The 10815-nt window shown below is 51.3% G+C and overlaps 1 protein-coding gene across 1 annotated transcript; it reads left to right on the top strand.

Moving 5' to 3' along the window:
- Positions 1 to 1721: 1721 nt before the first annotated feature.
- Positions 1722 to 9224, top strand: ZP1 (zona pellucida glycoprotein 1). Its single transcript, XM_031942609.1, has 12 exons — positions 1722 to 1966; positions 2196 to 2317; positions 2865 to 3201; positions 3372 to 3542; positions 4123 to 4310; positions 4390 to 4487; positions 6772 to 6899; positions 6991 to 7180; positions 7265 to 7412; positions 8387 to 8468; positions 8616 to 8735; positions 8976 to 9224. Exons 1-12 carry the CDS (start codon positions 1759 to 1761, stop codon positions 9200 to 9202), a joined length of 2019 nt encoding a protein of 672 aa, XP_031798469.1. The 5' UTR covers positions 1722 to 1758; the 3' UTR covers positions 9203 to 9224.
- The last annotated feature ends 1591 nt before the right edge of the window (positions 9225 to 10815 follow it).

The raw sequence follows: 10815 nt of genomic DNA, 5'->3' as shown, positions 1-10815 counted from the left end.
CATACCCTTTGATCCAGCAGTGTTTCTACTGGGCTTATCTCCCAAAGAGATCCTAAAGGAGGGAAAGGGACCCATGTGTGCAAAAATGTTTGTGGCAGTCCTCTTTGGAGTCGATAATTTCTGAGTTCCTTCTGATTTTCCTGATCTTCTGCATCTGAGGAGTAATATCCCATCTGTTCCCAAAAAATGTGTTCCCCTGAGTGCTTTTAAGGGAACTGAGGACCCTCTTTACATTGTAGAAACCTAGACACAAGCTACGTTCAGAGATTTCCCCAAAATTAATTTGGATAAGAGCATTAAGCCAAAAAGAAACTAGTATCTTTGGAGTCAGTGTCCCAAATTACAGCTGGTCTTATTTAGAATTAGAGTGCCTTGAGCGACAGGTTCCCTGTAAAAGAACTCTTTAGCTACAACTAGTTCCAATCCACTTTTTAGACTTACTTTACATTATTCTCCCCTATGATGTTTGTCAAAGTGGACCCATGGCAGCTTCCTAACCTCGAAGCCCCATTTCCCATCCCTCTGTAGGGGCACAGACTATTCCCTTCCTCCTCCCCACACAGTCTGGGATGGCTTTTGTCAAGACTCCACTAATGTGATTTGTCTTTCGTTCTCCAAGAGGACCAGGACATCAGGGAGGGGATGCCATGACATGCAAGTGAGTTGGATTTAAGTGAGGGAGGGCTGGGCAAGGTCACATGTCTCACTTTCTCCTCCAGAGCCTTCTGGGTCCAATGACAAGACATAGACCAGGAAAGTGGAGATGGCCCTTCCACTCAGGTGATTTCTCCTCTAGGAAACCTTTCCTGATCTCCCAGCAGGGGATGTTCTCTCTCTCTTCAAATTACCTTTAATTATCCTCACCCAGTTAGGAGTTAGTAGAACATAAACTCCTTGAGGGGGCAGGATATCCCTGTATCCAGTGTATTACTTGGTTAGTGTTTGTTGATTTGGAGAAAAATAATTCCCTGAATCTTAAAACACGATTTAAAAATACTAATACGCAATAACACTATATTTGGGACAGCTAGATGAATGAACATTGAATAGAGCTTTGGTTCTGAAATCAGGATCTGAATTCAAATCCAACCTCAGATATTTGATATTTATAAGGGGTGTGACTCTGGGCAAGTCACTTAGCCTTGATTACCTCCCCAATCAATCCATAACCCTATAATGAAGAATAACAATAGTAGAGAAGTGGTCAGACCCTCCAATCTTAGAGAATCACAGGATCATAGAACTAGGAAGTAATTGAGAGCCAGTCTAGTCCCACCATTCATTTTACAGAAGAGGAAACAAGAGAAGGAAAGTCATTTGGCTCTGGTGGGAGCCAGGGAGGGAAGATCTAAGTTCCCAGCTCCCTTCCTAGGGGAAACCCAAGGGGCATCAGGCGGATTGGGGGTGGGTGGAGGGCCAGGACAGAGCTGCACTGATCCCTGTTTTCTGAGCATTTCCCTGCAGAGGAAGCAAGATCCCAAAGCGTCAGTGGTTTCCCACACACACCAGGTGTGCTCCAGCTGAAGCCCTCCAGATTGGGGACCATTCTCAGGTGATAGACGGAGAGCCCCAGGGAGGGAGAGCAGACCGGGTTCTCTGCAGGGAGGGCTCCTCTCCTCCCTCCCCCAGGGTGGTAGTTTCCCCACAGCCCCTTCCCCGAGGTAGGTGGGGGCTTCTCCAGGTGCTCCCGCTCTCCTCCTGGGCCAGACAATCCATATAAGGCGGCCCGGAGGCTCTCTTGCCAGTACAGGAGGCAGCATGGGGCCTGTCGGAAGGCTTGGTCTGGGAGGTCTTTCGATGAGTGGGAGAAAGTGTTCAGAGTTCCTGCTTCTGGCGACTCTGGGTCTCTTCCTGGGTCAGACACCTGGAGCCGGGGGCTTGCAGCACAGGCTCGAATGTGGCTCCTACAGCATGCAGTTGCTGGTCTTCCCAAGGCCGGGCCGAATGATCCGCTTCAAGGTGGTGGGTGAGTTTCCAGCTGGACAGCCTATAAGCTTCTTGAGGGCAGGTGCTTCTGCCTTTGCCTCCCAAGCACCTGGAACACAGTAGGTGCTTAATAAACGTTTGGGTTCTTCAACAGCACACAGCCTTCTGAGGCTGGCCCCCTAGTGGGAATCATAGGGCGATCCCCGTTGGCTTACCCGAGTATAGCGCCCACAGCCGGAGTGACGGCTCTGTGGGCCTCGCTTTCCCAGATGAGTTTGGGACCCGCTTTGAAGTGACCAACTGCTCCATCTGTCTCCACTGGATCTCCTCCAAGCCCCAGGGTCCCGCCATCTTCTCGGCAGGTTACCATGGATGCCACGTCACAAAGAAGGTGGGCTGTCCTTCTGTTGTGTTGGCAGGGCCGTATGGGTCAAGAGCCTCTCCTGCTGGTCATTGAGGCTGCCCGTGTCCAAGGCAGGACCCGGTTCTTCTGCAGTATAGAACAGAAAGTTGAGCTGGGGGACTAAGGTCTAGGGGGGAGACATTGGCTGTGTGACCCGTTTCACAGATGAGAAAACTGAGGCTCAGATTATTTATTTAGAGCTAGATGGACTTCACGTGCCAACTAACCGACCCCTTCATTTTATGGAGGGGAAAATTGTGGCCCAGAATGTGACTTGAACAAATTGACCATTGTATGAAGCAGTCGAGTAGAAACTGTCTGGAGTGGGACTTGAACCCAGAACTTCTACTTGATACAAGTGTCCTCTTCCCTGCACCAGACTTCTTAGCCTCAGGGTGCCCTTGCCTGTGGGCAGCCTGATATAAAGGGGGGGGGAGAATCTGGGGAGGGAAGGGGGAAGGGACCCGGGAAGGGGGAAAGTGGGACCCTTCCCCCCCCCCCCCCAGTCCCAGCTTCTGGCCTGTCTCTACCTCAGGATGATCAGTACCACTTACGGGTATTCGTGGAAGAGATGCTGGGCGCTCACGTTGATGAAACTCGCGTCGTGACCCTGATCTGCCCCAGACCTGCGCCTCCCAACACCTTGGGGGCCCCCCTTCCTCATCCCTCCCCCGCCAGCTTCCATCTTCATCCTCGCTTTCTCCTTCCCTCTACCCCTCACCCTATCCACCCGGAGTGGAGACGTCCATCCCTCCCACCTGTTGCTGATGGCACCCGGCCGCCGGCCCGGATCCAGCCCACCTGGCCGCCCACCTGGCCTCCAGCCTCCGGCCGCGGCTCTCCGGTGCACCAGATCTTACCGCCGCAGCCAGGTGAGTCCGGCTCCTTCCCGGGGGCCCTTTCTGCCCGGTGGGGGGGGGGGGCCTCTTGGCGGACTCTTCCTCTAGGCGAGCTCCGCCCCTGCCGCCATCGAGCACCTCCACAGGGCGGCCTGATGCTGGGGCAGGGGATGCCCCTAGATCGGGCCGGCCGCCTCTTGTAGGTCAGGACGGACTTCCCGCGATCCCCCGCGACCCTCCGAGCCCGGAGCGATGCCGCGTGGGCTCTGGCCGCCTCCCGTGTGCGGAAGGTGCGAGCCCCGAAGCCTGTCTCCGAGCTGGCTGCTGCTTTGACCACACAGATGAGGAGATCCCGTGTTTCTATGGCAACACAGGTGCACTAGCATCCCTAAGTAATTGCTCCTCTTATTAAAGAGCATTAGGCCCCGGGGGTGTAGGTACAAAGATATAGTTCCTATTATCTGGCGAGCTTAATAATGAAAACAATATATATAGCATGAATGTAAAATTAGTGTGTGTGTGTGTGTGTGTGTGTGTGTGATCACAAAGAGAAGGTGTTAGAAAAACTGAAAAGCTCTCAAACACAACTTAAGCTGTGGCTCCCAAGCCCATCTGGGGCCTTGTAACTGAATATGGGGGGGGTGAAATCATGATTATCAGTAAATATTTGATTTTTAGACCTGTTTTATATACCTGGATCATGTAAGAATTAGGCAAAAAAGTTTAAGCAGCCCTGGTCTCAAAGATCACCAGCCCCGAGAAGCCTTGGAGGGGTTAATCCTAGCATCCGTGTGCTTATGTCTTTAACTTTGCACTCCAAAGACTCCTAAAAATGAGGCAGGAAAAATCTCCGTGTTTGGGCCAAGGCCCTTAGCTATTGATTATCAGGAGCAGCTGTAGGCCTCCTATCCCGGACACCCTTCTGATGCTAACTTGCTTTGGTCATCTGGCCAGCCACTGTCCAGTGTTCTGAAGATGGCTACTTCATCCTGGTGCTCTCCCGGAATATAACCTCGGCAAAGCGGGTCAGTCTTGAGAGCGTCAGGCTAGCCTATGCCTCGGATGGCTGCGCCCCGACCCAGAGGACGCAGGACTTCGTGGTCTTCCGATTTCTGGTCACCCAGTGTGGTACCTCCACGCAGGTAAGGGGCAGGGGATGGCCTTCCGGGTGGCTACGGTGTCCCGCAGCGGGAAGTCCCTCATCTGCTTCCCCTTCCCCAGCTGGTCAACAACCAACTCATCTATGAGAACCAACTGGTGTCGGACATGGGCATCCAGACGGGGCCAGAAGGTGCCATCACGCGGGACAGCACCTACCTGTGAGTAAGATCTCTGGCCGGCTCTGAAGGCTGGGCAGCACCCGGGGCTCTTGAGTTACATAGTACAGAGGTGTTAGCCCCAGTGCCCCGGGAAGTTGTCTGTTCTGGCCCTGGGATCCAGCGCCTCTGTGCTGTGTCATAGCTGGGCCCTAATGGCGGGTAAGGGGGGGGATGGTGCTGGGGGGAGGCTACCCTTTAGCACAAAGATGGGTATCTGGGTTTGGTTGACAGAAGGCGTACAGAAGCCTCGGTCGGGGATTTAATTACCAAGAAATTGTAGTCAGAAGCCCAAGCCTTAATCTGAAAGCAAGGTGTTTGTTCCATGCAGCAAATGGCCTTGAGGTTTTTGTATGATAAGGAACGTCGAGTTGGCCCCTAAAAACAGGAAGCCAAAGGTACAGGTTCTGCCCGGAAGCCTTGCAGGAGCTGACGGGCATGGGGGTACAGAGGCCCTATCGGGGCTTGGGGCTTCCATCTCTGCAAGGGCCATGGCAGACCCCGCTTTTTGGAGGTAGCGAGTCTCTTGCCACTGCTGGGTGAGGTCCTAAGAACTTGGAGGTGGCAAGGGGCTCGCTGTCTCCAAAGGGCATGGAACTAGATCTGTCCTTCTATAATCACCACCTGAAATTCCCTGGGTTTCTTTAGGAGTCACCCTGCTTGGCACACTGTGCCAGCCCTGGCCTTCAGGGGGCATATAATCTAGCTAAGGGGATGAGATTGGGAAGGGTGACAGAACTATAACGTTCAGGGAAGCGGTCGGGTAATCTTGTCACTCAAATCCAAGGAGTAGCGTCCAAATCCTGCCTGTCCTTATCACCTGAGGGACCTTAAAGAAATCACTTAACCCCAATTTTCTCAGCAAAAAGAAAAAAAAAGTTAAGTGACTTGCCCAGGTTCATACAGCTAGGAAGTGTCTGAGGTCAGATTACTGACTTATTTTTATTTATTTCTATTTTATTTATTTATTTATTTTTTTGCTGAGGCAATTGGTTAATTGACTTGCCCAGGGTCACACAGCTAGGAAGTGTTAAGTATCTGAGGCCAGACTTAAACTTGGGTCCTCCTGACTTCAGGGCTGGTGCTCTATCCACTGTGCCACTTAGCTGTCCCCATTTAACTTTATTTTACAAATGGAGAAACTGAGACATTAAAGAACTAGACAGTCTCTTAAGTTCCCTTTCAATTTTAGAGCTGTGAATTTATGGCCAAGTCTGCAACAATCCTGCAGAAATTAGACTAGAAACGTCGTCCATACCTGAACCCGAATCCTTTGACGTCTGCTAGTTCTACTTATCATAGAAGATCAACAGTAAAAATGAACCTTCTGACTCACTTTGTACATGAAACAAGCTTCAAGCCGTTGGTCTGAAACTTGCTTCTAAGAACCAATCTCATTGAGGGAATCCAGTGGATAGAGCACTGAGCCAGACTTGAAGGCCTTAACTTGTATTTCTCTCAATTCCCTCCTCCATGAAATGGTACCCCCCAAGTTTGAGAATCAGTGAGAGCCTTTGCAAAGTACTCGGCAGAGTGCCTGGCACACAGCAGGGGCTTCACAAATGCTAGCTCATTGACCCTTCTTGGCAACAGCCCCCAAATGCTTTGTGTCCATGCCCCCTTACCACCAGCTTGTTCAGTCCCTGGCAGCACCAAGTTAACAAAGGCTAGAAATGCAAGAGCTTAACTTCAAATGCTTCAGTTATCTAACCCTGGGTCTCGGTTCTTTGGGCCCCTTTAAAATGGGGGGGATTTTGGTACCTTCTTTACATGGCAGGGAGGCAAGTAGGGCTGTCAAACCTTAAGGTACCGTTTAATTGGAAGCTATTCTCAGCCCTAGATCACTGGAGGCAATCTTGGGCAATATTCCCCAGAAGAGTGAAAAGGGGAGGTGAGAATAGAACAGGGACATTAATTTGAGAGAAAAAAAAGATGGACTTCTTTCCTAAAGCTTGGCTTGGGAAGGGTGGAGAATGAAGGGGGGAAAATAGCCTTTTATTCTGTCTATCCCAACTCTACAAGGGAGAAAGGGGGCCCCCAAGCCCAGGCTGCCTCCTTCTCTCCCCATAGTCCACCACCTCTCAGAAGGGAGATGAGCCTCCTTGCTGGGTAAGGACTAGCTACTTCATTGATGGACTCTAGCTTTTCCCCTACGGTACCATTCTACTAGTACCAATCAGCTGGCAGTGTCCCAGTTCCTTGAGACTACATAAATTCAGCTTTTCATCACAAAAGGAGTTGGAGACACTGTTAGCGGGGGCTGACCCACTTTTCCCCACTGCCACAGCCTCCACGCCCGCTGTATCTACAATGTCAGCAACTTCCTGCCTCTCCAGTTGGAAGTCTTCCTGCCGTCACCACCTGCCCCCGTGCTTGGGTCCGGTCCCTTGCATCTTGAGCTCCGAATCGCCAAGGGTAATGAAATCCCCATCCCGCCATCCCCAGACCTTTTTTTTAGCATCCATACCTAAAAGCTCACAGTACCCTCCTTCTCTCCTGACCATAGATGAGAAATATGGCTCCTACTATCATGTGGAAGACTTCCCCATCTTCAGGACGCTCCAGGAACCCATCCACGTAGAAGTGAGACTCCTCCAGAGGACGGACCCCCGCCTGGTGCTGGTTCTGCACCACTGCTGGGCCACCCCCAGCACCAACCCCTTCAAGGAACCTCAGTGGCCGCTTTTGCTCGATGGGTGAGTGGCTAGTTGGGGCCGACTCTGGACAGGGCCTGACTTCTTAGCAGATCGCAGCTGAGATCTCGCCGATATCTTTCCTAGATGCCCATTTTCTGGAGATGGCTACAAGACCCAGTTGGTACCCGAGAAGAATATCTCAGAGTCCCCCTTCCCAACTCATTATCAGCGTTTCATTGTAGCCACATTTACTTTCGTGGACTCTGCTTCCCAGAGGGCTCTCGGTGGACCGGTAAGAACCACGGCTCGGTTCTGGACAGAGATGAGGAAAATCTCCCTCTGAGGGACTGAAAGGATAGAAATGGGAGACAGAACAGCCAGGGTGACCGGATGACGAGGTATATAGAAGCCACAAGCGCGGGGAGAGGTTGTGAAGGGATTTATATGCCATAGGAATCAGTACCTCCATTAGAGAAGAAATGGGAGTTACTGGGTTTTATCCAACAGGAAGGGCTGATACGGTCAGTCCTGTGGGCTTCAGGAATCCCCCTGGGCAGCAGCGTGGAGGATAGATTGCTGTGAGGAGACATTTGGGGCAGAGAGACCATGAAAATAGTGCAGTTAAAAGATGGTGAGGGGCCAGTTGAGGGCCATGATGTGAGTAGGAAGGAGCTTGTAGCCAGGAAAAGAACAAGTCTTGGAAGCCTTGGACTAGAAGGTTCCCTTTTCCTGGCTGAGATCCCAGGAATAAAGAGCCTTCTACCTCTGGCATCTGCTAGAGTGTTTAGGGGCCCTGGATTCCTTCCTACCAGTCACCAGGACAGAACCTTTCCATCATGGCCAAGTCTAATAGACTGCCCAAACTTGGAATTCGGTTCTTATGAGTCAGTTCTAATTAATTTACTTGAGTAAACAGACTCATTTGACCTTCCCTGCCTTAAGTTCATATTAAGATTTGGTCCCAAGGAGCCAGGGTATGTGAAGGAAGGTTGTGATGTAGCTGAGAATTAACTCCCCCCCCCCCCCAGGAACACTAGTTAACTAGTAGGAGAAGCAATATGGCTTCCCCAAGAGATGGGACAAAGGGTCCATCCCTTTCTTGGACTGCCATCTTTGGTTCCTGGCCCCTAGAAGCTGATCCCAGAATTCCAAGAGATGGTCCCACAGAACTTCTAAATTCTGCTGACGTGAAGGGCTGCTGACGACCCAGGCAGCCACGTCACGGCGCGCTGACTTCTCGTTTCCCCTCCTCCTCCCTCGGCCCAGGTTTATTTCTTTTGTAGCGCCTCTGCCTGCTATCCCTCTGAGACGGAGACCTGTAGGACCGTGTGTCGTCCAGGGGCTACAAGTGAGTTAGTTTTTAGACGTGGGGCTTTGGGGGGAATGAGTAACAGATCATCCAGTTGGCAGATGTGTCCCTCCCTGCTGGGATGCTAATGTATAATATCTCGGAGGTAGATGGCCAGGGATTTAAACGAGACTTCTCTCTTGACAGAGCAGCGCCGTTTTATAGATGAGCATGACGACGTGGAAGGCGCCCAGGACATCGTAGGGTCTCCAGGACCGGTGGCATTTGGGGATCCTAGAGAACAGAGGATCACCTTACAGAATGAAGGTGTGTGATAGCGGTTTGGGGAGAAGGGAGAAGGAGAGAGATCTTGAGTTGGGAACTACCCCAGAATGTGGCTTGGAAGGTTCCCTGAAATAGAAGGGGTTAGAGGTTCCCCATGACTCTGGGTCTATATTTGGTGTGAACCTTGACAAATGTGGCTTAAATGAGTTATTGATCCCTTTGGCTAAAATCTTGGGACTATGCTGAGTCTTTATTAATGGGAGGGCTTTATAAACCCTATAGCTTCATTCTCCGTGGAGGCCGACCCAATGGGAAGATCCATCATCTCCCGACCCAACGTCTCGGAACCCCATCTTCCAGAAGGATCCTCCTGGAACACTATCATGAGACCTTTGCTGTGGGTGACCCTCTGCCTAGTGGTGATCACCATTTTCCTGATGGTGGCAGCTCTCCTTGGAAGGGGCCAGAAGTTCCAAGAACAGAACAGGGAATGTGAACAAGGGCAATAAATTAGAATTCTGATGTTTTGCACCAACAGTGTCCTGTTCTAACTTGGGGGAGGTTCTTTATGCCTACAATCAGGCTGACTCTGCTGACAAAGACCCTGCAAGTTTCTGATCTGATTATGATCAGATGAATCGCCTGATTCCCTCGGATGTCCAGGCCCATGGCGCGTTATAGGATTTGTTCATGCCCCCCCCATTATACTCTAGGGCTCTTCTTCATTGTGTAATATGCCGCCTGTTGGCCTTTCCTCTGTTTTGTCTTGGCTAAAATAGTTCTTTTCTTGAATGTCAATTTGGGTCTTTCAAAAAAGAAATTGCCTTAAATCCATCTTCTCTACCCTGCCCCCCCCCCCCATCCCAAGGCCAAGAGTTTGCTGAACCAAGGCTGGCCATGAGACCACTGGGCACAGAGCTCCAGGATGAAAGATATCTCTTCAGTCTCCCCCATAATGCAAAGTAAAATGGCGCTGGGACTGCTAATGATGGAGACCCACCCCCAACCCAAAAGGGCCTGCAGGCCAATAGCTGTTCCTTCTAACAGGCTTTTTCTGAAGCCAGAACTGACCAGGAGTCACACTTGAGGTGCTAAATTTTCTTCCAGAAAGAGGCAGTCACATGGTTCCCCTGGTCCCCAGGGGTATTCCTTTGTCCTTTAGTGTCTCTTGGGGAGGAAGAAGAAAAGGAAGAGCTTTCTTGTTTGAGCAGAACAGCCTGAAGAACATGAGCTTCTATTTTTGCATTCATTGTCCCAGTTCCCTTTCTAGAGAAGCTCCTTCCTTTTCATGGCTCTGAATGCGGTTGGCCTGTTATGGGGTCTCATTGGCTGATGGGGGTTAAATGGTTCCTTAAGCAGGTTATGGGAAACTGGTGATGCAGAGGGCAGGAGAGAGATGGACTGTAATCTGGGCTACAAGAGGGAAGGGACCCATGGCAGGACAAAGCCAAGTAAAGAGAGCCAGATCTAAAAGGCAGCAGGGGCCTGGGGCCAGATGTTTGGAGAAGGAGCTGGTGGAAAATCTGGACAGAAAAGGGGGCCTGACTGAGCTAGGGTGACTCGGTGAGAACCAGGGGAGACCCCCCCAAGAGGACCCAAGCTGGGGAACAGTTTCACTGGTGATCAGGGTGGAAGCAAGGGGCCATGGCTGGCTGTGTAGAAACCTCAGGTTTCCTCCAAAGCACACAAGCTGAGAAACTCCTTAGAAACCATCCAGTCCTACCCCTTCCCCACCTGGAGGGGAAACTGAGGCTCAAAGGGGCCTGGCCATAATCACCCAGGAAAGGGGGAACAGACAGATCCAGACTGTTCTTCCCACCAAGCACAGGAACATAAGTCCTGAAACCCTTTACCAACTGGTGAAAAGTATGGGGGAGGAAAGCTCCTGCCCCAGTGAGCCTTCCTAGAAACTTAGTTGTGGCCTCAGTTTACTAGGGACTGGCTAGCTTCTCTGGCCAGGAGAAGCAGGTTCTGCAGGGGGCCAAGATCAAGATGGCTGCCGTGTCCTCTAATCGGGTCTGATCTAGACTTTGTGTCTTCCAGAGCTGTTCGGGGCCATTTGGGAGAGCCCTTATCTGATCGTGGCTCCGAATTCAGCCGGCGAGCATCTGCTCTGGGCCGG

The sequence above is a fragment of the Sarcophilus harrisii genome, chromosome 6 (assembly GCF_902635505.1).
Source record: "Sarcophilus harrisii chromosome 6, mSarHar1.11, whole genome shotgun sequence".
Taxonomy (NCBI): domain Eukaryota; kingdom Metazoa; phylum Chordata; class Mammalia; order Dasyuromorphia; family Dasyuridae; genus Sarcophilus; species Sarcophilus harrisii.
This window is presented reverse-complemented; position numbering and strand designations above follow the sequence as displayed.